General features: G+C 43.0%; 2 protein-coding genes across 2 annotated transcripts in view; both read left to right on the forward strand.

The window, feature by feature from the left end:
* The first annotated feature begins 8,072 nt into the window (after positions 1 to 8,072).
* TSGA13 (testis specific 13) lies at positions 8,073 to 23,864 on the forward strand. The gene is made up of 7 exons (XM_045855582.1): positions 8,073 to 8,092; positions 13,800 to 13,875; positions 15,610 to 15,681; positions 16,601 to 16,807; positions 19,898 to 20,025; positions 20,868 to 20,995; positions 23,695 to 23,864. The coding sequence occupies exons 1-7, from the start codon at positions 8,073 to 8,075 to the stop codon at positions 23,862 to 23,864; spliced, it is 801 nt and encodes a 266-aa protein (XP_045711538.1).
* A 355-nt stretch (positions 23,865 to 24,219) lies between these two features.
* Positions 24,220 to 27,370, forward strand: part of COPG2 (COPI coat complex subunit gamma 2) — a 130,216-nt gene continuing 127,065 nt past the window's right edge. Inside the window, exons 1-3 of the mRNA XM_045855747.1 lie at positions 24,220 to 24,336; positions 25,450 to 25,502; positions 26,067 to 26,147. Of these exons, the coding sequence (XP_045711703.1) occupies positions 24,300 to 24,336; positions 25,450 to 25,502; positions 26,067 to 26,147 (171 nt within the window). The 5' untranslated portion in view covers positions 24,220 to 24,299. The remainder of the gene's footprint in view (positions 24,337 to 25,449; positions 25,503 to 26,066; positions 26,148 to 27,370) is intronic.

Genomic DNA, 27,370 nt, shown 5'->3' on the forward strand with positions numbered 1-27,370 from the left:
ATTTTTATAGCAACACTTTTCATAATAGCCAAAAGTGGAAACAGCACAAATGTCCGTCAGTGGAAGAAAGGATAAACAAGTGGTGGTGTACCCATACACTGGAACATTATTCAGCCACAAAGAATGAAGTAGTGATACATGCTATTAACAGGGATGAACCTCCAGAACATTATGCTAAGTGAAAGAAGCCAGACACAAAAGCTCGCATATTTTATGGTTCCATTTATATGAAATACATATTGAGAACAGAAAAATCCACAGAGGTAGAACAGATCGATGGTTGTCAGGGGCTGGAGGGTAGGGAGGCTAGAGAGAAACTGCTTAATGCAAAAGGGGTTTTACTTTGGAGCAATGGAAATGTTCTGGAACTAGGCAGAGTAGTGGTTGCACAATGTGACCCCGAGAATAAATTGAATTTTCCCCTTTTAAAATGATTAATAAAAAAGTCTTGGTGGAGGTACTAAAAATCTTTCTATCCAGAGAAAAAAATTAATAGACAATAGACTTAAGGAAGATTACTTGTACAATTTGAAACTGAGAACCGATATCTGGAATATACAAAAAATATTGGCAAATTTACAAGAAAAAGATAGCAATAAAACAATAACCAATAAAACCATGGGCAAGGTATAAACCAGACTTTGTAGAGGAAACCAGAAGTTGATATGGATATAAAGAAATGCCCATGCTTGTTAATAATCAGGGAAATTCAAATTAAAACAATAGCAAATATTAATTTACATTTATTAGGGAGGAAATAATTAAAAAGTTAAATGATGATAAGGTGGATTGGGGGATGTGTCTTAGATCATGTCCCCCTGATATATGGATTCACTTGCAAGTGATGTAGTCAGAAAGTCATCCCGGGATAGAGTGGTAACGGAACAGGGACACAGGGCAGAAAAAGAGAAGAAACCTAACAAGGATGTTTTTCAGACAGCGTTCTAGCATCTGCCTGATCCTGTGGGGGAATTCTGTTGAGGAAATTACACCTCAGTCTGAACCATGTTAAGGTTTTGATGTAAGACACATCCAAACCTATAGAGACTTTTTATGAGTTTATTTGAGCCAAGCTGACGACAATTGCTAGAAATCAAAATCTCAATGGATTGAGACAACACTCCAGAGAATGGCAGTTCTGCTGTTTATTTTATACATTAAAATCAAACACATTCTGTGCTTTTATATTTTAATGTGTCTAGGTAAACAGTAAGTGGCTGGATTTTTAAAATCCAACCTGAGATTGTCTATCTCATACATAAGCTTCCTCTATTTTTGTTTATTCTGAATATTGATTCATTTGGACTTATTTCTACTATCGTACTTTGTATTTTCAATTTACCTTGTTCTTGTCTTTTATTCTCTTTCCTTTATTGACTTACATTGCACCAATGTTGTCTATTTTTATTTGAAAATTATAAACTTATTTTCAGACATCTCCCACTTAAGTCAATAACCCTTTCCTGAAAACCAGATGGTCTGTATAAAAATGCTAAGCAGCAGTATTTCCTATAATTATAAATGGAAATATTGTAATGAGTTACATGTCAACAAAACTCTCCCAATCAAGTTCTTAAAACATAACTAGAATACCTATCATAAACAAATCATTATGTTAGGAAGAAAATGCTTAAAAATTGCTTTCTGATCAGAGGTAATCAATATAATTGTTAGCAGTTGGTTTGATGTAATAATTTGGTCTCTCAGCACCAGCAACATCTGAAATGCATATTCCTTTGCCAATATTTTCTGCTTTATAAAATGGCTACATATGATTTCAGCATTCTGCTAATTGTACTTGGAATGTAAGCCACATTATTACTTGCATATCTTTAAAATACATATTTTTTAAAGTTGTATGGGGTTTTGTGGCTATGAATACAAATTTTTCTTAGATAAACAATAGATGGAAAGCATTTGTATTGAGAGCTACACTTCTGTAAAACTGGTATTTAAAAGCTAGGAAACATTAACAATATTAATAAGCAAGATATTGTATAGGACAGATCTACCTATTCCTCTGAAAATTACCCTTAAACTTTTAACATGCCACTTTTGTGAAGTTAAAAAATACATCCTCCTCCTGAACAGATGGAGTTAAAGAGTTAAAAAGGAAGACTAATTACCTCTGAGTTCTCCCCTACCATTTTCTCTACTATTGACCAGTATTTTCGTTCCATCTTGTTTCCTTGGCAACTGTCTACGTTGATAGAACTTAAAACTTAGAGAAAAGGTGCAAGAATAGTATTTACCCTGAACCCAGACTAAAAAATTGTGTACATTTTGCCCCATTTGCTTTACCACCAATTTTCAGAAATTGGAGCATAATATGTGTGCCTCAGTATTGTTGCTGTTGTCGTCGCTTGTTTATCCTGCTTTGGGTTTGTTGAGCCTCTTGAGTCTGTTGGTTGACAATCTTCTCCAAATTTGGAGACATTGGGGCCATTGTGTCTTTGAATGTCCATCCTCCCCCTCAGCCACAGCCTCCAATTACACGTAGGTTAGACCGTTTCACTTTACCCTACAGGTCACTGCGGCTTTGTCCATCTTTCACAGCCCTTTTCTCTTTATGCTTCAGTTTGGATAGTTCCTTTTATGACGTCAAAATGTTACTCATATTTTCTTCCTCGGTGTCTATTCTGTTGAGCCCTTCAGTGAAATTAGATATTGTATTTTTTCTGTAAAACAGGTTAGACTCACTAAATGAGGTCATGCAAAGGCATAAAGGGACTCCAAATACTAAACCAGTAATGCCACTAAGTGTTTTGAATTGTGTGGGCTGAAGCATCCACCCGAACAGTTTTTGCCCAGGATGATTGTATTTCTCTTTCACGTATGGATATTACCCACCCCCTGCCATGCTATTTGAAATTTTGATTAGGTTAAGGATTTCATCTGATATACTGCATGTCTATAATTTTTCCTTTTTATAAATTGTGTTATGAAACTTCCTAGGAGAATCTTCAAAGTGTTTATAGACCAACATAAAACCTCTTACCCCTCCCCTGAGGGGCATATTTGTAGGCCAACTATAGCAACTGGTCAGATGGATTCTCCCCCCAGAGGACAAAGTCTCAGGTAAAGATTAAAGCCTGTACGTGTGGAGGAGCTGCCTAAGGCTATTCAGGGAGAGAGAGGAAGGAGGGCTACTCCCTCCCCCAATGCCCAGCACCTCAGTGACCCCTCGAAGGTGTGGAGGCACATGGGGGGGGGTGCAGAGGGCAAGTGCTGGGGAGACGGACCGGACTCCCTGCAGATCCAATCACACAAAGCTCAAATGTTGATTTACTCGCTACTTAGAGGTTATTTTGCACTTTCTAAATTACATATTTTAACGTCTAAAATATACGTAATAATGTAATCACTATTATGTTGATTAACTTTCCAACGCCTCTTTAGCTATATTGGTTCCCTTAAATCCAAATCACTATATTTTTTCCTTGGCTCAGATTTAAACTTCCCCTAAAACTCAAAATCTCTCTGTATCTGCTTATGGATTCCTGAGTTACCCTTTGCCAAAGCTTTTATTCCTGGGAATCGTGGAAGAGAAGTCCCCCAATGGTTCCTATCAGGGATTTTCTACCTGTTACCATCAGAGGGCGACTTTCAGTAATTTCCTGGGTCTAGGCTCCCTCTTGGGGTGTAATTTCAAATTGCTCCCTAATGTCATTCTTTTCCTCTTCCATTAAATCTCTCTGGGACCCAGTCACGTCCCCAAACCTACCGTCATCGAAACATCTCCCCAACCCTTTGCCAGCTCAGTTCCCAAATGGCAAAGCAGTTAGGTCCAGACAGAAAAATCAGAGGGACATTCTTCTTTTCTTTCATGGAAGTCGAGTTTTGACATTTCAGCTCTTGTACCTTCCCGAGTATCGATCTCTCTTCGTTCCTCGGTGATACATCCCTAGTTTGCCTTCTGTCATTTGTAAAGCTAACATTCTCAAGCCCTAGTTCTCTCTTCCTTTGAGACACCCAGCAGACGCTGCCTGCTGGTGGGCGCCCTCCCACTGTTTGGGGGCCAGCCTGACTCCCTAAGTAAAGGCATCCCAGATGCAGGTTCTCATAGTGAGCTCTCGGCCTTTGAGATGGTATTGTGTCATTCTTCTTGTAAGCAGGGGCCTCTCTGTCTTCGTGTCGTCATTGCTGCACTGCTGTGGTGTTCGCACACGTGATCGGGTCCTGACTAATGGACATACCAGGGCCAAACGGAGAGCACAGAGCGGAGGGTGGGTCAGCAGGGGCAGACCTCAGAGAGGCTGTGGATAAGCCATAGAAATCCCTTCATATTGGTTCCATGCTGATTTTTCCTTGCACCTGGTATTTCTTCTTTAAGAATAAGATAAGCCCTGGCTGGGTGGCTCAGTTGGTTGGAGGAGCATCATCTTGTGCACCGAAAGGTTGCAGGTTCACTCCCCAGGCAGGGCACACACCTAGGCTGTGGGTTCGATCCCTGGTCAGGCCGCATATGGGAGGCAACCAATCGATGTTTCTGTCTCTCACAAAATCAATAAACATACCATCCTCAGGTGAGGATTAAAAGAAAAGAATAAGATAAAAAAGGAAGAAAGTCTGGGATGGCTATCTAGTCTCACCAACAGTGCCTGTCACTAATAAGCCCCCAAATCTCATGTAGTCTACCTGGAACTTTTCTGTGAGTTTTCAGTTATTCATTCGATCAACAAACGTTTGCTGCATGTCTGCCATGTGCCAAGTGCTGCTGTTCCCGGCACTGGGGATACGGCGGTGAAGCAAGCATGGGAAATCCTTGCCACGTTGGCACACATGTCCTCATGAAGGAGACAGATAATAAATGAACAAATATACACACTCAGGTAAACCTAAGGGGCTCTGAAGCATGACAAGGCATAGTAAAGAGACAGAATGGGACTGGGAGAGAGTGACTATTTGGAGAGTGTCATCCTCAGGAAGCTCTTGCTGAAAAGGTGACAGTGGCGCAGAACAATGAACAAAGCGAGGGAGCAAGTCATAGGAATTCTTGGTGAAGAGTGTCCCAGAGAACAGAACTAACAAAAGCCTGAGAAAGCTTCTTGCTGTTCCCTGAACCTCAGCGTGTTCAAGGAGTAGCGAGGAGGCCAAGATGGCAAGAGCCGCTGGCACGGCGGAGACGCTGGCAGGCAGTGAAGTTAGGGAGGGGAAGGGGAGTCACACGGGCTCTACATAATGTGCTAAGGAGTTTGAATTTTATTCTAAATGATACGGGAAGGTATCGACAGGCTTTGAGCAGAAAAATTCTGTGGGGTTTTTTTTATATTAAAAAATATTTATCTACAGAAATACATTTGCTTCTTTCTCTCTCTTCCTGTGGGACTTTTTCACTGTCTCTGGGCCAGAGGAAGTGTTCACGAGGACATAGCAGTAGCAGGCCCCGTTTGCAGACTGGGGGAAACGGCACACTTACAGTTCATAGACTCTTCCAAAGGGCCACAGAAACATCACTTAGAATTCTTTCTCGTAAAATGCCTGTGATTTCTTAAGGGAAATAGAGCTGGTAAGAACCGCCAATGTGCAGTCTGATCTCTGTCTGATATATTGTTCCTTCCCTAACATCGCTTCCCCTTTTTCCCCTCACGCACAAAGATGACTCATCTCAAAGAAAGTTATCCTTGTGTTTAGGCAGCCCCGAGGGGAAGGGAGCTTGGGGTAGGCCAGGGCCGTTGAAAAGCAGTCACATTTGAAAAATATGTGGAAGATGGTATCTTTAGGACTTGACGATGGACAGCTTGGATGTGCAGCGGATGGAACGAGAGACATCCAGGATAACTCTCAAGTGTTTTTTTTTGCCCGAACAACAGAATTAATGGCAGTTGCACTTACTGAGATAGGAAAGGCTGAAGGAGGAATGGGCTTGGAGGGGAGGGAGAATCGAGAATTACTTGGGACTTGTCAAGTCCGAGATGCCCGTTAGATGTCCCGAAGCAGACACAGACCACAACTGTGTCTCTCCCCCAGCCCCAGTGTAAGCTCTGAGAGGAAGGGACCTTCCATCTGTCTTGTTTACATCTGTACTCTTGGAACCTAGAAGAGGCCTGGCAGGTGTGTAGTAAATATTTGCTGAATGAATGAAGAAATAAATGAATAAAAATGAGCCTGAGGCTTTTGTTGGAAGTCCTGGCCTGCAGCCCTGGCTAAGCAGAATGATAAAAAACAGACTGTGGCAAAAACACACACACACACACACACAAAAAAAATCCCATTTATCAATGCCTGCAATACTGAGTGAAAGCAGAGTTGAAGGAGTATCTTCCCTCTGTGAGAGCTCAAGCCCGAATTTCTGGACAGACCTGCCACGTGAAAGAAAGGGGAACAAGGTGAATAGGGGGCCAGAGTCTGAACAGGGGAGTGAGGCAAACCCATTTCTGCAATCTTTTCACTTATAGGATCTCCCCAAAGAACAAAGGAAGCCCAAAGCGCGAGATAAATTTCCTTCTTGAGGGAAAGCAAAGTGGGAAAGGGAGAAAGAAGTGGCCTCGAGAGCTTCCTCCCCACCCTCAATCCCCATCCCCCTGAGCCTCCAAATACCAGTGTATTTAAAGCTTTTGCTAGCATCAAAATTCAACATGTGGTTTGGTATAAAAATGTAATGTATAAAAGAATAGGTATAGCTTGGTGTGATCATGCATTCTCCTGAGTCCCTGCTGCTGGCTGTCACACCAGGCAAAGACTGATGTTACTTAGAAGAAAGGGAAGGCCCGAGAAGATTTAAAAAGCGAGAGAGTGAGGGGGAGTTTCTTGGTTCAGCATCACTGAGATGCCAATAAATTAGTGCTAGATGCCCAGAGCCCACCTTTGGGGGGTGGACTCATGTGGGACACTATGTCTCCCACATCAGGGTAGAATTCTGTGACACTAATAAATCCACTCTCCTAGAGAGGCACCCAAATTAATCACTTCTGTTTCCTAAGCCATTGTCTTACAATGGGGTCTGTGACGCTTGGATCTCGAAGCTGAGAATCAATGACTTTGTTCCCCGGCTCCATTAAACCAGATCCAGAGGAAGGCTCTGGAATGAAACGTGCCAGTGGGGCTGAGAGGGGGCCCTCAATCAGAAAGGCACGTCCTCCCTCCCCTTCACGCGTCACTCCACCACACTCCAAGCATTTAGGAATTTGCCATGGCGGGCGTCTCTAGTCCCCTGGTCTTTCTTGTGACCGCCTTCCACCCCTTACTGTCCTTCTGGTATATGTAAAAACCTTAATTTTTTTCCTTTTTGTTTCCTCTTTGGTTCCCATATTCCTGACACTACAACAACTTCCATTCTTTCCTGGGAGCACATATTTTTAACCCACAGATTTATAAACAAATTTCATGGCTTTGAACCTCCCAGATTCCCAATCTCCTGCTTTTCTTTATATTTCTCTATTTCTGGCAGTCTTTCTTAGCTCCCTATTTATACCAGTGTGGCTATTACTTCTGCTACATTTTCCTCCTCATAAAGGTCATTAGCTCCGAAAATCAATTTCCATTCATTCATCGCTGAATAATGCTAGTTCTGTTGAGACTCCATGTTGGTCAGCAGATGAGAGAAATGGATTTATAAACTGCGGTCCCACTCTGCCCACGGATGGCAGGCAGGTTGCTGGGCAAAGCTGTCTTCTCAGTCTCCCATTTGTAGCAAGCTTTCATTTTTGCTTTGCTGAGGAGATAACTTTCTGAAACCCTTCTTTCCTGGTTCTCCAGGGTCTGGACCAGCACAGAACAGTAAAACTATAGCAGCAGCCAGCACACTGAAGGATTTGAGGTACCAGACATATCTCCTCCCCCTACAGGTTCTGAAGCAATTAATAAAAACATTCAAGAATCAGATAAGTTCCAAATATCAGGGATATTTGTTGTTGTTAGAAGGTGGTTTGGAGATTGTGGCTGGAGCCTGAATATACATTTGGCCTCCTAGTACCTCCCTGTAGTCATTGATAAACGACAGCCCTCCCCCTGACGAAGGAAGAACCTCCCCAGAGACCTCATGACATGTTGCTGGCAGACTTTTTAAGAAAGGAAGAGCCAAAATGGGATAAGCTGCCTTGCCCAGCTCTCCATGCCACTACTTTTTCACCATGGAAGGAAAGAAGGGCAGGTACCACCAGAGCTGTCAAAAGGGTAGACGTTTCCAGTTCCTATAGAGGTTTCTATTTCAGAAGTCGGAGGAAAAGAAGAAGATGGTTCCACGAAGAGTTCTTGCTGCCTCGTGCCCTCACTTACTGCTCTCTGCTCCTAAGGCCACCTTTCCCAGCATGCACTGTGCCACCGCAGGCACTGCATCCTCGCTGCCCAGCTGTTCCCTAACTGGGGTGTGAGGTCTCCTTCTGGACATGGAAAGTTGCGGAGGGGAAACCATTCGTTAAGTCCTGTCATAGATCAAAATCCAGGGCTAGTAGAAACAGATGATCAGCCTGAGTTTTCGTTGATGCAGCCCCCCCACCCTGCCCCACCGTGTCTGAAAAAGAAGGCAAGTAGGGGGGAATGGGTGGTGGCTTTTATCAGAGGGTCTCTATTCAAGCAAATCTTGGCTCTTCCAGGAACTCAAGCCTAGTAGGTTTTTTTCATTCTAGATGCATCTGCCTTATAGCTGGTTGTACTGGATTGTTTATTAAGCTTTGGTAATTTTTGTGAGTTTTTTAAAAAATCATTTTCAATACCTTCAAAAGCTGCAGTTTAGATGCTTTGAGGTAGAGGTTCTCCTCCCATCTGCATGAGTTGTCCCTTCCCATGACTTCTGTGGCTCCTTTCTCCTGGTGCGCCTTCATCCTCCGGCCACTCCCTTTCAGTGTGATGCTCTGCCTTTGGTGTCTGCAACCTCTGGGGCTCTGTCCTGTGCCTTGGCATTCCTCCCGCTCGATCTCATCTACGCCAACGGCTTCCACCAGCCTGTATGCTTGAGGCTGACTCCCAATGCATAATTCTGTCCCAAGCCTCTCTCTCTTGAGCTCCAGACCCATATTTTAAACCATTTACTAGGCAGCATCCACATTTGCACCTCATACTCAACTGACCAAATCCAAAATCCCTCAAACTTGGTCCATCATTTTATTGTCTAATTTAGTAAATTGCACCTCCATTCCTTCCTGTAACCAAGCTAAAGAAGTGGTTCTATCCATTAGCCCATAGAGCCAATTATTATTAATTAGGATAGCTTCCCAATACCCCCTTTTTAAATCCTTCTTTACTGCCAACACCTCCCTTTGGAGTTTGTAAGAGTTTAAGTCTTTTGGTTGCAAACAACAGAAATGAACTCTAAGTTAAACAAAGAAAGGGGGGTGGACGTATTTGAAAGGATGTTGGGAAAGCTCACAGGACTGAAGGGAAAACTGAATAAGCATGCTTTAGGGCAGGCTAGATCTAGGGCGACCCTGGAGAGCTCAGCGGGTGCAGCTCAGTCCTTCTGTCTGGGACGCTGCACGGGGTAACTTGGATGCAGTCATCTTTCATCTCTGTGTGTCTTTATCAAACTTTCAAGTTCCTAGTAGAGAGAATCCGGTTGACCATCTTTAATAAGCCACACAGAGCTAGAAGACAGGGGTGAGTGGCACAAATCTGTGAGCACTTTTCCAGTCTATGCTCCTCGCATCTTTAAAATCTACAGTTCACACTACCACCATTTGCAGCTCTAAAATATATACCATTCAATGTTTCTCCTTAGTTGAAATTCCTCGATAGCCCTTCATTACTCAGAGAATAACCTACAAGCTTCTATCAGGGACTTCACTCCAGGATTTGGACCCTGGCTACCTTTCTAGTCTCATCTCTTGCTACTCTTCTGTTAAATCTTCTGTTCCAAGCATACCACAGTTATTAGCAATTCCCATAAACAGGTCATGCTTTGTTCTAGCCTCATGTTTTTGCTCCCTCTTTCTCAAATACCCACACTCTCTTTGCTTCACCTGACCAAATCCTGGTTAACTCACACTCCTCTTTCCACACTCACTTTAGGCATCGGATCTGACTCTTTCCCAGTCTCTTCTCATCTGAGCTAAGTGCTCTTCCTCTGTGCTCCGACTGCATCCTGAACTTATCTGTAATTTAGACATTGCAACCTGTTGCGTTCATCTCTTTCCTTGTCCCTCCTCCTGGCCCAATATCCGACTTATGTTTGGTTCCCAGTAGCTACACGTCATAAATATTAGGTAAATATATTGAAATAAACAACTATTGGTTTTGAATGCTTAATAACAAAGCACTGTGGGAGAAAGAAATACATATATATAATTTCACATTTCTACATTCAGTGGCCTTACTGCCTAGGAGGTAAACAATATTTACACAAATTGAAAGTATAGGTAGAACTACAAAATGCTGTCCAACTTCATGCACAAAAAACAGTGTCCAGAGGCTAGAATTTGAAATCAAAGTGATCCAGCAAGTCTTCTCTGAAGATGAAACACTTGAGCAGGAACGTAAAGAAGATTCAAATGGTTTGAAGAAGGTGGGAGAGTGTTTTAAGTATGGGAAGCGAGAGAAGAAGGCTCATTATGCTTGAGGAACGGAGGGGAAACATTGGCCAAGAGAGAGACTGATTAAAATATGGTGAAAAGGGCAGTGTGTGTGTGTGTGTGTGTGTGTGTGTGTGTGCGCGCGCACGCACGCGTGTGTGTGTGTGTGTGGGGAAGTCACAGGTTAGGGAACAAAGTGGGGCAGACGTACTCCTTGCTCTCTGCCTCTGGCATAGGACACCCCAGCATTCTAGATTGCCTGGTCATCACAATGCCCTGTGTCTCCTTCGGAATCAAGGGAAGAATAATTCAGATATTTTCAAAAGGTAGAGAGTTTCCACATCAAGGAATTTTGCCTCTCTCCCTGAAGTTAAGATTTCCGGATGTCATTTCAGGTACTGTGCACCAGCTATTTCTATTCTTGTTTTTGAGGTAGTTTGTGTGTGTGTGTGATTTGTTTTTCCACCCAGGCAAGCAGCACAAGATTTCCATCTTCCAAGTCAATGGTTCCTATTTGTTTTAATTTTAATATATCCATGAGCTGGAAAAACTATATGTGAGAAAAGAGTGAAAAGCTCATTAGTCTATCATCCTTGAAGGGAACTTTCAGAGTTTAGCTCAGTCTAGTCATAAACTTTAGACAATTATCTTTAGGGTTTCTGTCGAGACAATTAAACTAGATATAACCCTAAACAATCACCTAGCGATACCATCAACACTAACACAGATCTTTCCTCCAAACCCATGGACTTTGTAAGAGCTTCAGCTGATTGGCCTTATGAAAGTTCTACTTAATTGTCAAGACCCCCGAATTTGATCCCACCCTCCCTATCTACTGTTACGTCTTTAATGGTAGCTACTTAACACAACAACAAAACAAGTAATCTTCCAGTTAGGCTGTTTCACAAACAGTCCTGCAAGGCTCAGCTCAGTCTCCACATCCTTTGGGAAATGTCCCCGCCTCAAGCACCACTAACCTTTCTTTTCTCTGAATGGTGGGTTCTAAATCCCCAACTCTTCTCTTCCATTTCTAATAAGTAAAACATAGCAACTCCCTTTGGCTCTCTACTGATATACACACACTTTTCTCAGCTTCTGAGGCCTAATCTACAGACAAACATGGTCATATTGAGGGAGGATGTTTGCTCCTCCAACTCTCTCCCATTACTAACCCATGAATTAATTTTATTTTAGATCTTTATGGAGGTAAACCTCACCAACAGCATGGAATTAGAAGGTCACCTTCAAAGCCCTGGCTGGCATAGCTTAGTGGATTGAGCGCAGGCTGCGAACCAAAGTGTCGCAGGTTCGATTCCCAGTCAGGGCACATGCCTGGGTTGCAGGCCACAGCCCCCAGCAACTGCACATTGATGTTTCTCTCTCTCTATCTTTCTCCCTCCCTTCCCTCTCTAAAAAAATAAATAAATAAAATCTTTAAAAAAAAAAAAAAAGAAGGTCACCTTTAAATCGCTAGGCTAACTGTCTCCACTTTTACAGATGAGGAAACTGAGGCCCCAAGAGAGTTGTCCTCCTTGTTTCAGATTTAACATCACTTCCTCCTCCCTGCTGCCATTAGTCAACTGAACTGAAGCTCTTGAGGGCAAGGGTCCCCATGTCTGGTGCATTGTCTCCATCCAGAACCGCATCTCTCCGTCTCCTCTTGTTTCCCATACAGGATGGCAAACGCGGCTGAGCACAGGCTGTGTGCCTAGGAAACAATGTCTGGATTGAATTGAACCCCGTCACGAAGAGGACCATTTAGAGGCATTGAGTTTGGCCTCTGGGTGAATAATTGCTTCGGGTTGGCCCGCTGAGCAGCGAACAGCAATGGAACAAAAGACACCTACCATGTGTGTAGTCTTGTTTGCCCACCTATGTCGTAGATGTCATCTTATAGGAACGTATCTTGTAGCCCATAACACTTGGAACAGTGCTGGTTGCAGACTAAAGCCTCATTTAAAACCTTTCAACTGATGGACTGTCCTCAAATCAAAAACCAGATCTTGGTCCATGTTTCAGGCAACAGCTGGAGTAGCTTTTCTGAAAGAAAAGCACCAGGTTTTTCTTTCCGAGATAGGCACTGCAGGGCCGAGGAAGCGTTTTTCATGTGGCTCTATGCCTTAAATTGGCCTTGGAGAAAAGTATCTGGAATCTGCTGCTGCCTTTTAGATACCAAAGAATTATTTTGAAAGTGGTACCGTAAAAATGGATTTTTTGTTATTAGATAGCTTAAGGTAGTAGGACACATCGAAAGGACACAAATTTTATTTTGTTTCATCCACAATGTGTTGTTACCTGCTCCCCTTGGGGCTATTTTTAAGACCTTTGGCCTGAAATGGCCAATCCTTGAATGTGATCTGGTCCTGGGTTTGGGATTATTTGCACCATGCTATAGCCAATTGACCCACCAATGGCACAGCTTGGCTATTTCTACTTTTCTTAGTTTGGTCCTTACTCTGCTACCCTTATTTTTAAAGGAGAGAGGTCTTGTTGAGATAGTTGTAGGATCCTACTTAATTTGAGCTAGTTTAACCCCACAAATGAAAATATCTCCAAGGAGGAAGAAGGCCACTTATTTTAGTCATTAACCCAATCTTACTGCTGAGCACCCTCCACTGTGCTCAGGAGGTAAATGGGTTTAGTAAGAATCAGTCAAGGAATCCAAAATACTTTATTACTGAAGATTTTGACTTCTGCCCCTTGCCCTCTTTCCCACAAAGGGAGCTGGTATCTTGGTGGAGGGTGGGAAGGAAAATGAAAGTGCAGAGTATGAGATTATTTGCCATTGGTTATTATTTGTACTACCCCACTTCTATGAAGAGAAAATTATAGGTGGTTAGGAGCACTAGGGAGCCAGTAGTACAAGGTTGGTCATAAAAAACTGGAAATTTACTTGTAAAGTTCCACTAACTATATTCCTTCTATGGAATCATTGACTGATCATGGTGCACGCAGAACCATTTCCACCTGGAGAGGCAGGCATTCAAAACTATAGGTCATGTTCCAGGGTATTATGAGGGTCCAACTGTCTAAAAGAAGTTCCTTAAGCATTCTACTAGAGCACTTCCTTTGGTGGTCTGAAACCCCTAGGTTAGAAGAAATCAACTCATCAGATGTCTCCAAGAGGTCCGACTTGCTTAATTCTTCAGTCTGAGGTTTTGTTTTCCCCTGACACACAGGCTGAATAGTCCATCTTACTCTTTACTACCCATACATGTTTCACTTAGTGGCCACCTAAACTGTGCTTTTCTAATTCTAAGTCAGGCTCCCCAACTTCATTGAAAGAGATTGAGAGCATGCAGAAGAACAAGCCGCTGAGCAACTGGATGTTCTGCCTTTTTTTTTTTTTTTCAGGTTCTCATTTGGTAAACCAAAGACTTCTCTAACTAATGCAATTAAACTGGAGAAGGGAGTTGTGGACAATGATGAGGTAAGGAAGAGAATTAGCAAATGCTCATTTGTAATCTTTCCTTGGAGTTGCTTATTTTATAAGCCATGTCTTCCAAACTTTCTGCTGAGAGGCAGAAAAGGGTCAGGATTTATGCAGAAAGCAAGGTTAGTTGATCCAATTTTATGAGAGGGAAACAGACACGGAAGAAAGGAGAGACAGGGGACCAACAGGAGAGAAATAAATCAGGGCGCAAAACCCAGGGACCAGCGGCCGAATCCTAGGGTGCGAGTGAGCGTTCAACCCTGACTTACTAGAACTCATGGCCACCTCTAGCAGCAAAAGCTTGGTTACTTCCCCAGGTTTATTATACTTAAGTGAGTTTTCCAGGCCAACTTTTATTTTATCAGCCAGAGGGACTGCTATCCAACATAACAAAGCTCAAACCTACTCCAGTTTCGACACTTTGTGGGTTGCGTCATCTGCTGGAGACAGATTTGGAGCAGAGGTGCACTACCTCAGAAACATTCAGGAGTAAACACATTTTGCCCGGAGACCTTCCCCACTATAATTCATTAAAAACAAACAAACAAAACAAACCTATAATAATCTTTACACCTTTCCTACCAAAGAAATTTTCCTTAGACTTCTGTGCATACGATTCTAAATACCTGTTTTATAGGTCGTATCTGTGAGGCAGGTTTTTCACAATATGTTTCCGGTTTGAACAGAGAGACTTTAGTTTTCCAAAAGGTAATCAAAATTAAATGATCGCATCTTTGGATTTGCCCCACGTTTCATGTTGCGCTCCGGAAGGAATGCGTGCAGTGACTCTGCCGGGCTGAGGAGACCACGGCCTGCCCTCCCCCGCAGTTCTGCCGGGTTTCCTTCCACTCCCCCTCCTCACCTGCTTGCTTCAGCCACCGTTTCAAGCGCCTGTCCCCTTTCTTCCGGACCCCACCTTCCCACACATATCCCTTGGCGGGGACGTGGCAATCTCCAGAAATGCTGATCCAAATGCAGGATTATATGCCCCTCCACTTTTTCTGATTTCTGATATTGCTAAGGCCAAAGGAGGTAACTCAGCTTTTTCGCTTTGGGTTCTCATCCCTGTGACTTACTTATCCTCAGATAACCTAGGGCTGAGCTTGAGGCTGGGCAACACGCTGGGGTCAGCGGAGGGAGAAGCAGGTGGCCCGCCCGTGTCCCACCAGACAGGACACTCCACCTGTCAATCATCAGCACTACCACCAGCAGAAAAATGCAAAGTGGTGGACACAAGTGTTAGCAAAATTCAATTATTTTGGTAACATTTTGGGAAGAATCATACACCACAGAACCATTCAAAAATGAAAAAAAAAAGTGCAAAATGTTGTTTCTCCCTTCCTCTGTGAGCCTGCGTTCTCCCAGCCCACTTGGTGGTTATCCCCAGCGTTCCCTTCGCTCACAGCCCTTAAGCTATCGCCCTTTTTTGTGACTTGCTTTTCTCCTCAAAGGTTGTCCTCCATGTTGATTTTCAACTGATTTCACTCCTACAGAACTGAAAAGGCAGAAGAAGGAAGTTTGATCTTTGGAGAGATTCACCCCTGTCTGAACTTGGACACTGCCCTTGTCCACTTCCCCTCCTAGTAGCTCAGTGTGCCCGGTGCAAACCATAGGCACACGGTTCCCTTTACTTCATGGAAAGCAGGGACCCCATTTCAGTGAGAGGCAGGAATGGAACACTGTTTAGGATAGGTGCAGCGTGAAACCACTAATTTCGATTATTGTCTCTAGATTTTCGATCCAGGCGGGCAATCCAAATTCGTTCTCAAGAACCTTCAGCATTACACAGTCCATCCCCAACTGGTAAGTGGATAAAGGATTTCCCCCAAGAGCCCTAAAAGCAAGGTGCAGCGGTGGGACAGAGGCCCGCTGCAGAGTGTCCTCCAGGGACTGCCACTTCAGTGACTGCATGAGCCCCTAGGATGTGGGGGAGGGGGGTGCAGAGCTGCTCTGGAACACCGAGCCAGAGGCCATGCGGGGAAAGGTGGGGAGCAAGCAGGCAGGAACTGGGAAGAAGGTGGTCCCTGTGTCTGAAATATTCTTTTTAAGTTAAGGAAACATATTAATAATCAGAAGCTATTTCATTCTCTCCCCCTCCTTTCCTCCCTTTCCAAGCCTCTGCTTTCCTTCTGTTGACAGAAAAACAAATTTAGTGGGACTGCCCCTTCCCCCAACCCACATCGTAAGTGACATGCTGTCTTTTGTGACTGTTTGTCCTTTTTAACCTTGTGCTTATTATGCATGGCAATGTAGTCATGCCTGTGGGAAAATGTTGGTGGGTGGGAATGCTGGTATCACCCCCATTCTTAAAACTCCCTGGGTGAGAAGATGGGGGTGCTGGCCCTTCCACTCTCTGCCTCGGAGAGGTATAGAGAAGGCCTGTGAGGTTTAGCATAGAAACCTCGCTGTTTGCCTCACTGGGCTGAACAAATTCTGTTACACTCTTTCAGGAGAATTAAGTCATCTTTCTCCCTTTAATGTAGAAATCTCTCCATGTTATTTCCCCAGCCCCTCAGTCTATGTGTGGGGTATGCCCTGAGGGAAGAGAGGACCAGTGAGCTTCAGACATTTTCCTGATAAACACGCGTCAGAGCGGATTTGTCCAGTCCCTGTCCCGCCTTCGTCCCTACCCCATAGAGGCAGAAGACTAGCCAACTGATTGTTCATCTTCTCTTGACGTCATCCCTTTGTCTCCTGGACTCCTTTCTGTCTGTCTGCTCAGGGTCAGTACTATGAGCCCCTGAAGCCCAGCGCACTGCAGAAACTCATGGCTCGGAACAAGAAAGTCTTAAGCTTCACGCTCAAAGTCACGGAGTATGATCAGGATAAGACCTTACTGATCCTGACCAACAACCCACCTCCATCCCCGATGGGCCAGCAAGGAAAGGACCTCCCACCAAAATACTTTCCCAAGGAGTTCCTGCTCAAGGTAATGGCGCCTGGGGAAGTTTCCCCGCACCCTAAGGACCCTGAAGAATGTGGAGTTAGCTTGAAGAAGGAAGCTAACTTAACATAGTATTGGGGATCCAACCTTTTCCCTCTAATTCTTTGCCACATGCTTCACCGAACAGGATCGGGAGAGCCTAGGAAATACTCAGAGAAAGAGTTGGATGAGCTTGGGTCATGAAACTTCATTGCACAGAGAAAACAGAGGCTTTACTTGAGATTGTTTGTCCCCGGACAAAGATATTTAGTTTGTAATTGACAAAGGATAACCCACCCGATGCCTTTCTAGTTGCATATAAAGTAATACAGGATAAATTGAGAAATGAAAAATAAGGAACAGAAGTGAATACCTCAATGGGAAAGGAGTACAGGGTTATACTTTATACTCATTGCTTTTGGGTGTTAAGGGAAGAGGAACAGAGCAGGGAATTTACTATCACAGCATCCAGGCTTTTGGGACTCTGCTATATACTAAAGAAGTTCAAAGTCAATTTGATAACCAATCACTGAAAATACACTAATCAAAGAACTAAAATATAAAGATGATTACAGGACAGTTTCTACCTTGAAGGAGGTTGGGGTCTAACAGGAGAGACAGATCAATAAATGAGATCTATAAAAGTGATTATAATATAGCAGGGTATATGAATTATAAAAGAATATGCAAGATATAGACCTAATACACAATAAAGAACAATATTTCTTTTGGGAGAAAGGGAGTAATCAGAGAGGCTTTCCAGAAGAGATGACCCATGACAAGAGAAAAGGAGAATATTCCAATCAGAGTGAAGGGCAAAGACACGAGAAACTGAGGTACATTTAGGGAGCTGTGAGAAAGTAAATGGCAGCAGATAAAAGGATATAATCAAATCTACATTAATTTAGAAAGACCTTTTTTTGGAGGTCGGGAGGAAGATGCATTATTTGTGAGAGAGACAGAAATCAGAGATTAGTTAGGATGTTACTACAGTCATCAAGGTAAGCGGTGCTGAGAAATTGAACTAAATCAACAGCAGAGGAAGTGAAAAAATCAATTTAAGAGAGATTTAGGAATCAGGATCTAAAAACAAACTTGATACCCCTGTCCAGGTAGCTCAGTTGGTTAGAACGTCATCCAGATATGCCAAGGTTGGGGGTTTGGTCCCTGGTGAGAGGACCTACAAGAATCAATCACTGAGTGCATCAATAAGTGGAACAACCAATCAATGTTTCTATCTCTCCATCTCTCTCTCTCTCTTTCTCTCCGCCCCGTTTCCACTCTCTCTCTCTCAAATCAATCAATAAGAAAATAAAAAAAGATTTCGATAGTCTTGAGAGAGAACCTAATATAGCAAGAAGAAATCAAATGAGATGAGTAAAAGTGCAAACAAAGAATATAATTATAACAGAAATTTGAAGTTGGGAATGGAATTACCCAAGACAGATTTTTATAATAGAGTATGGTGAATTTGGAATTAGTATTTCCTTAGTTGCTACATGAATGGCAGTGAGAGGTTCCTTTCCGAATGGAAGATAAGATGCTAGTATCCAAAGGTATATGCTGACAAAGGAGTTAATAAAGAATTTCTTGCCTATGGTCTCTTTGGGCTAGAATTTGTGCCTTTGAATGTACACTCACTCAAAGTGGTTGCTTCTCAGGGTAAGGTAATACACACTGAGAGAGGGACAAATCCCCGGCCAGGACTGCGCTGCTCAAGGTAGAGATGGAAATGCAGGACTGTTGTGTAACCTTGGCACAAGAAGAGCTCTCTTCCAACAGCTGGCACTTGAGAGTCTTCCAGATCGCATGCAGGACCTGAACATACTTATGAGCAAATTGTGGTACCAGCCAGATTGTATTAATAGAGCTAAGGCTCCTCTTGTCAAAGACCTGCACCATGCTAATTTTATGTGGCTCTCTGAAACCAGTCCAAGAAAATGGAAATGCCCAGTATCTAGAATGCTTCTTTAATGTTTATGCTGCATCCCTTCCTTCTCTTGCCAGAAAATGTGACCATCTTTTGAGAGCCTAAGATCTTCCACTAAAGAAGCATTCTTTTGCCCAGGCATGTGTATTAAAAGATTGTGGGTTCCAGCTGGCAACTTGGAGAATGGAATAGATGGTTATACTGCCACTGTGATGGTTACACTCAGAACCCCTTCTAAGTGAAATGGACTGTACCACAGTCTGTGAAGGAAAGGGTGCCCTATAAGGTCCTATTTTGTATAATTAGGCTCGATCCTCTATTTCTAGCTGAGACCAGAGACGCACACCAGACCCAGTGAAGGAAAATGCGTTGGTCGGTGAGTGACCTGTGGTGGCCGCCACCATACCCAAACTGACCAAAAATGAAACCAGCCAACTTATCAACAACCCAATCCCTGACCTAATCAAATTTCTTGCTTCCAGGCATCTGAATTGGGAAAGGAAGAGATAGAGGCAGTGGCCATGAAAGCTGCGTAAGGACACAGAGAGGCCAAAAAGAAAGTAGCGTAGGGACCATAAGAACAGGAGAGGGGCAGGTTGAAGTTATAGGGAAATAAATATAAATGAATAAGCAGAAGCTATAGATAGAAAAAAGGTATACAGGGTAAGGTAAGCAGTGAACAAAGAGAGGAACAAGCAGGTAGGAAGAAGTAGGAGGGACATTAATGATATGATAGAGAATCAAGATACGTAAACTCATGCAGTGGTGGTCTTTAGCTAGTGCTGTCTTGGATTCCAAATAACTTTTCCATTCCTGTTTTTCTGCTATGAGATCAAACATTTATTACCAAATGTTTGGTTTACTAAGCAATTCAGTAATTGAATCCTCCTCAAAATGAATTCTTCTCTGGCTCTCTTCAAAGGGCCAGTGGGCATGTCAATCAATTACATAGGGAACTGACAAGTCATTTGGCAGGGAAACAAACATGTACTGGTCCATTCAGAACTGCTTCCTCCTCTTAAATTCTGAGTCCCCACTTCCTTCTCAGATAGGTGTGGTTGCATCATGTGGGAAATTGGAACTTAGTTCAAGAACTTAGTTCAGCTTCTAAGTCCCAAGGTCCGTGCTTCACTCCCTCACTTTCCTTCCCTCTGTTTCCTCAACAGCACAACACTGCTGAGAAGGTCTGCCTACTTTCAATGCCTCAGAAAAAAATGTTAAGACCTAAGCTGAAACCAGTCTTCCCTGTGACACTGTTGAAGGGTCCTGCATCCAAGCAAGAACAATGGTTTAGGTGAAGTCCTGGCTGCTCTTGTCATTTTCTTTCCTATCATTTCCTTATTCATGCTACCATTTCTTTTAGATATGATTGAATATTTTTTTGCCTGTAGGAAATAGGTACAAATGTATATTATTAATAAGACACAAAGACACAGCTTACTGCTCAGGCTGATGTGGTTCAGTTCGTTGGAGCATCATCCTGTAGACTGAAGGGTCATGGGTTTGATTCCTGGTTAGGGCACATACCCAGGTTGTGGATTCAATCCCCAGTCTGGATGCATGTGGTTCCCAGTCTGGGCACATACGGGAGCAACTGGTCAATGCTTCTCCCTCACCCTCCTCTCTCCCTTCTGCTTTCTCTAAAAAGCAATGGGAAAATGTCCTTGGGTGAAGATAAACAAATAAGACATGGCTTCCCTATATAATCCCCAACATCATTTATACTCTAATGAGAGAGAAACAGTAATGCACAGCTAAGGTTTTTTACTGATGAGGATTTTCAAGAGTGAAGAGAAATATTCAAAAGTCTATGAGTTGGGGAAACAGAAACATTCCCCCCGGCCCCATGCAGTGCATGATAAGGGCTCTAGCATGGAACAATGTGCTATGAGATTTCACTGGAAACTAGTTCTAGGAGCAGCCTGTATCTAGTGTGGAGAGGAGAGAGGAGAGCCTGAACTTCCTTTGCAGGTCTGCAAGGCTGGGATCTAAAAGCATCCCTTTCACCGAACAGTATTCCCACTCTGTACCAAGGAACACCTGCTAACATTGTCCTTGCTCCTCCCCTGGAATCTGGGAGTGTGGTGACTGGTTCTGCTAGCCCTAGGATTTACTAAAGGAGCTTTCTTTGTTAAGGTTTTCCACCGAGAATGATTTCAAGAGTGAAGGAAAATATTCGATGTTCTGTACTTTGAGGAAACAGAAAAACATGTACCCTCAGCTCACCTTTGCTCAAGTCTGTAACAGAGACACAGTAAAAGATGGTAAGCTCCTCTCTTGCAAAGCAGTGGCTTACAGGACAGACATGTGGGCAGGTGGGACAACCTATGGGGACAAGAGATAAGGGCAAATTGATGTCTCTTGTGGAGGTTCTGGGGACTGATTTTCCTTGTAGCACAGAAGCTAGGAACTGATAGAGGCTCAGGTGGGGCTAGGCTTTGGATTCTGTTTAAATCCTCAAATTTCAAGAAGCTGTTGCATGGTGCTTCCCACACTGTATCACCTAGCACTCTAAAAGCTTTGGTATATCAGTCTGTTAGTCACCCTGTTATTTTCTTACTGTTTTTGTCCTTGTCCTAATTAACACTCTATCATTAACATGGGTTTGATATACTAATTACATGTTTTTTTTCTGACATATATTTCATCAAATTTATAATAATTAAAATTTAAAATGTTTTTTAAAATTTAAAATTATCTCCTAGAACTATGCAGTGGTATACATATCACCCTCGAGGGAAACTGTTCTAGAGGGGCCCAAGGATAAATCTGTGTGTCTCAGAGATACACAAGTCTCTGTGGGAAGGAGGCAGGACCTGGGGTGGAAGGGGTTTGGGATAAGTCTGTGTGGAACGGAAGAATGTATAATGAAAATGCTCCTTACAAATGATCATTCATTTAAGGGCATTTATAGGGTGCCTAGTAAGTGTTAACACTTACTGAACATGTCCAGTGTATGGACAGACAGATGGGCCAGACTGTGAAGGATTATGTGATTAAGGGCTTGGGTTTTCTCCACGAAGCAGTTGGGACCCACTGAAGAACTGCAGAGCACCCAGTGGACATTTGTGTACTAGGAGTATAACTGATGGGCCCCCAGACTTCACCAGCTATGGCTTCAAGACAAGGTTATTTCCTCCTACAGGGTTCCTCTCCTCAAGCAATTTCTGGATCTCCCTGAAGTATGTTTAGCTGTTCCACAAGGCCACCCCAGTGATGGCTTAACACCTTTGCCAATTGTCCTATCCAAATAATCACTTTCCAGAGGTCCGTGGTCATATTTTACCATCCCTTTAATGGCTTCTTTGCTCCTCCTGTACCCATTTGCTACTTCCCACCCTGCCCACCTGCTTCCCATAGGTGCTCTCTTAGCTTCCCGTATTTAGCCAAAACCAAGCTGTGATATTTAACAATGCTTCATACATGGGGAGAGAAGTTAAAAAACAACAGGGAATGATTTTTCTTGCTTTAAAAAAAGGCTACTTGCTTTAAAATGGTCTCAGTTCCTTCATAGTCCCCAGCACATTAATCAAGCTTAGGAATCCCCTGGTTTATCTGTGCTCTCGCTGCCTGGGCTCCAATAACCTTGGCCCAAGGAAAGGGAAGAGGATCACTCCTTCCCCAAAACCTGTTTAAATTTCAGCCCAAGAAGAAACAAGTAGGAACATTTACAGATGCTCCCTGACTTTAATGACAGTTTGACTTATGATTTTCTGACTTTACAGAGGTGAAAAAGCAATATGCATTTAGTTAAAACTGGCTAGGCTAAGGTATGATGATCGGTAGGTTGAATTTTTGACTTAGATATTTTCAGTTAACAATGGGTTTATTGGGGCACAACCCCATTGTAAGTTGAGGACCATTTGTATTTCCTTCAGGGGAAACTCTACCTGGAAAGTAAAGTTTAAACTTTATAGGCCAGGTAAGGCGAACATAAGAGCTAATAGTACATTTAGTAAAGTTGGAGTTAAATTTTAAATGATACTGTATGTTGGATATCACAGTTCAGTTTAATCTAGAATCTAATCTAGATGAGAATTTCTCTAACTTTTCAAGGGCACAATTCTATTAAGGATACGTTCCATTTACATTTCTAACCAGAACACTTAATATCCCAGTCTGCAGCATTTTATAACAATAACAGTGACTTTACAGTTTCCCTAAAAAAGGGGGGTGGTACTGACTTGACTTATGTACCTAAAAGGGCCCATTATGATGCTTTTCCTTGGCAAAAACAATCTACTGTGAAGTTGAAAAAAAACATCTCCACTTCAAGTAAAAGCTCCATTGCTGGCAACCACTTCCTTCCGCCAATAATGTCCCATATTTACCAGGCATCCAAATGAAGAAAGATAAAAAATGGCTTGGATGGGGTCCATGAAGGCTGGCTAGGAGGCTGTTCAAGAGGCAGATGATAGGACAAGAATTAAGGTGTTATCAGTAGGACTAAGGAAATACATTGGAGGGATATTGACAAGGCACAGTGCATCAAAAAGTGTGGGGAGGGACGCTTCCAAGAACAGAGGAAAGAGAATCTGGATCAAGTGATGACATTGAAGCCAAATGTCGAGTTTCTTAGTTACATTCTCAGGCGGGAGACTGAAAACCAACACACACTTGAGGAAAAGGCTGAGGGATAGGAATGTACGAGTGAATGTACCTTAACTTAGTAAGTTACATGAATGTCAATATGATTTTGGATGGATCATTTGAAAGGGGTGAGATTAAACAGGGAAGACTAAACTGGCAGTGTGTTAAACTGGGTTTTAAAGAAGGTAACGAATCCAGAATTCCTATAAAGAATGCTGGGAATGGTAGTCCGGTAGTCCAAAATCTTTCCCCTTGCTAAGAGTAAAGACCCCTTTTCTCGTCCCTCCAAGTGGGTCAATTTCACGCCTCACGTTAAGTGTCCTAGCCCCTCTGGAAAGCCACATTCACCAAGAGGCACTGTGTTTTGTTGCAGTCTCCAAGAAGTCACAAAGTGGCACGGCGACTTCGAAGATTAAGTGGGAACCATTAACCCTTGAATCGCTTCTGGAGGAGAAGCCCACCAGAATCGCGCCTGGGGAGAAAGACTTCCGTTTTGGAAGGGCCCAGCATTGGTTCACTAAAAATACCGCTGCCATTAAGTAAAAACAAACACTTCAGGACTCTCGCCTCGGTCTCCAGAGAAGTCTGAGAGGCTAGCATCAGTCTCCGTCCAGGGCGTGTCAACCAAATAAAATTGCATTCTGCCCGCTTCGGGCACGTGTTGCCCAATCGCTCGCAGGGAGCGCCGGGGAGAGCCTCGGGTACCGACCAGTCACGGCAGGAGCCCCGAAGCGGGGACCTGGACCCAGCGCCGGGTCCGCCTCGGCTGGCTCTGGGTAGAAGAGAGGGCGTGGCCGCGTCCCCAGGGGACCGGAGCAGCCACGCCTGCCGCGGAGGGCGGGCCTTCTCTCCGAGTGACAGGAGGGCGGCCCAACCCGCGCCAGAGCACGGGGCCGGCCTTCCTGCAGCCTCTTCCGCTCGCCGGCTGAGGTGCCTGGGAAGGTTGCAGTGGGTCTGGGCGCTGGGAAGTGGTCCAAGATGATTAAAAAATTCGACAAGAAGGACGAGGAGTCTGGTACGCGCAGGGCTTCTGACGCCCACCCTCCGCCGTGGGGGGGTCCCTTCCCCTCCAGCCGCCACTTGCTCTCAGGGATGCGGACCGGGGGGCGTGGGCGCCGGTGTGCCAGGGGGCCGGTTCCAGCAGGGGGCCTGCCCCTAGCCCCTCCCCCGGCTCCGGTGCGCTCCCCCCCACCTCGGTCGCGCGCTCCAGCCCAGCCCCCCCACCAAGCGCCTCATCAGCTTGCTTGGCGGCCCCGCCCCCTCCCTCTCCTCTTCCCCCTTCCCCACTGCCTCCCCTTTCTCCCGGCGCTTCTCTTCCTAGCCGTCTCCTTCCCGCTCGCCCCGGGTGGGCTGCTCGCGTTGGCGGCGGGCGCTGGGCAGGTGGCGGAGGGAATGGGTGTGCGCTTGTAAGAGGCTAGGGGTGCTGGTAGTGTGGGGCCTAGAATGGGTCTCAAGTCCACGGGACCGTGTTGTGTGTGTACATGAACTTTGAGGTGCCTTGTACCTTAGTCTTCCCGGGGACCTTTACACTATTTGCTTCCCACGGGGCAATACTCTCATGGTACATAGGTCATTCAATGTATCCATTAGTGGCGTCTTGATACTTTGGTCCAGAGCAAAAGGGGAAGATATCAAGCCACCTTACAAACAAAACAGAAAACTCTGCGTTTGATAGTTGCTCTCATAAAGAGCGGTAGAAGCCTGGGTTAGTAAAAACTCCATGGTCCCTTCCACCTTTAAGTTTATATGATTATCTGCTAAACTCTTCTGCTTCATAGTAAATGTTAAAAACACATAAAATGGTGCTTGCCTTTAGGGAACCCCAAAGGGCCCTACCACAATCTTACTAATCTTGGTTGTGTGGACATGACATATTTGTAACATTCATGTAAAAATGGACAGGAGAAGGAAGACAATCATTTCAGGCAAGTTTCCTGCAAAAGTGCAAAATCTTACAGGGAAGCAATGACAAATAGTTTCAGAATCAAAATGATTATATTTAATTTATACACAGATATCCAAGTGGCCACTTCTCTTAGGTAAGCTATCCCAAGCATTCAGTACCCTTCTATAGAAAAGAAGTTTGTGTAGGACAGCTATTAAAGACATGTTTTGTTTTATGCTATAGGCAGTGGCTCCAATCCTTTTCGGCATCTGGAGAAGAGTGCGGTCTTACAGGAGGTATGGCTCGGAAGTCATTGTGTTTCCATTCCGTTTTAGAATGGTGGGCAGAGAGCCCCTGGAATGTTGAGATCCAAAATCAGAATTGTGGAGTATAACTAACTGAGTTCAGAGAATAATCACTTGAGGGAAAAGGATGAGGGGTTGCTCATCAAAGGAGAGAGAGAGGCAAAAACATGCAGCCTGTGCCACATGTTGAGAATTTTAAATAAAATGCCAGAAGAGGTGTTTAGTGTAAGGTTATTGAAGGAAGTTACAGATATTAAACTCATTGTATTTAAGTGATGTAGATGAATATTATGATTCCTACTTAACAGGTAGAGCCTACCAAGTTGAAGCGAAGCATTAGACTTAAGGGAAAGAGAGTGTATAGAATGGAAAATCAAGGCCACATCTAATAATGTATCATATACCATATACTAAGTTGAAAACTATAGGTAGCTAACATTATTTGGTTATTGTAATTAAAATATATAATAGTCTTTTTTCAAATTAAAGTTGATTTTCTGTAATCCGAGATGGAAAAAGTAGAAAACATACTATGTGTAACTTCTTTGTTTCCAGGCTCGTCTATTCAATGAAACGCCCATCAATCCAAGAAGATGTTTGCATATTCTTACAAAGATTCTCTACTTACTGAACCAGGTAAATTATTTTGATTTTCTTCAGATTTGTGTCCTGGAATAGAAATACATAAGATGTAGTAAAGTACTCTTTGGAAAGTGGAATCATTTTTTAAAAATTTACCTATTCAAAAAAATCTACAATGTTGCTTAACATAATACGTGAAACTTCTTGAGGACAGGGATTGTGACATATACTGTACTTTGCTGTGTATAATGCGCACCCATGTTTTTGGCCTAAACTTTCAGGAAAACTTTCAATTTTAATTTTTAATTCAACCATTTATTTATTTACTTATTTATTTATTTATTTTTAGATACTTGCCTTTTGTATTATAAAGGAATTTTAGCATTGTTTTTTAACATATTATGGTACAAGAAATTTTATGTAACAAATAATTACAAACACAAGAACAGATACAAGGTACAAGAAATTTTCAAAAGAATTAAAAACATATAGATACAGGAATAGTACTATGCATGTATAATACACATCTATTTATTTTTCCTTAAAAATTTGGGCAAAATGAGCATTATACGCTGCAAAATATTTTATTTCTTTTTATTTATGAGATACTAAAGCAGTTAAGCACATAGTAGATTCTCAACATTGACTTGAATTTAACAAGTATTAGTTAATGTTAAAACATGTTATTTAGAATTGTTCAGAAGTCATTATGTTCCTCCAGAAATATAATACAAAGCCTTAAACATATTCTAAATAGCTATTTTACCCTTTTGGGAGTGTGAGTGGGTATATAGTGATATTTTAAGTCTTTGCTTTTAATATTCAGATTTTACATTTATTATCTTTACTCCACCTTACAACAATATGATTCTAGGCTTAACCATTTAGTGCCTTAATGTCCTTTTCTATAAATGGGAATAATAATCATCATATTTGTTTTATAAAGTTGTAGTGATTAAATGAGATAACAGATGTAAAGTGTTGAGAATAGTCCTTGATACATAGTGAGCATTCAGGAATAGTTTTCATTCAGTCATTCAGCAAATATTTATTACACGTTTGCTGTATCTTACGTACTGTTTTAGACACTGGAAAGATCGCAGACAAAAACCAACAAAAATATTGGCTCTAAATGAAATAGGTTCTGTTTTCAGTTATTATTAATTTTTATTTTTTTGTTGTTTTTGACTTAAAATCTCATGAAATGTGTAGGACCTCTGAAAATGTGAGTTTGTTTCCTAGACATGTACATGCACACCCCCGCCCCCCCCAACACA

Source organism: Phyllostomus hastatus, unplaced genomic scaffold, assembly GCF_019186645.2.
Source record: "Phyllostomus hastatus isolate PE091 unplaced genomic scaffold, TTU_PhHast_1.1 phas_scaffold_114, whole genome shotgun sequence".
In the NCBI taxonomy this organism is placed as follows: Eukaryota; Metazoa; Chordata; class Mammalia; order Chiroptera; family Phyllostomidae; genus Phyllostomus; species Phyllostomus hastatus.

What these genes read in the sequence shown, in the direction of transcription:
- TSGA13 (XM_045855582.1), top strand. Translation starts at nt 8,073, where the DNA reads ATGGAAGGAAAGAAGGGCAG. An exon ending in ATGGAAGGAAAGAAGGGCAG is followed by an intron (nt 8,093 to 13,799) that starts GTACCACCAGAG and finishes TTTTTTTTTCAG; the next exon opens with GTTCTCATTTGGTAAACCAA. An exon ending in CAGAGACACAGTAAAAGATG is followed by an intron (nt 20,996 to 23,694) that starts GTAAGCTCCTCT and finishes GTTTTGTTGCAG; the next exon opens with TCTCCAAGAAGTCACAAAGT.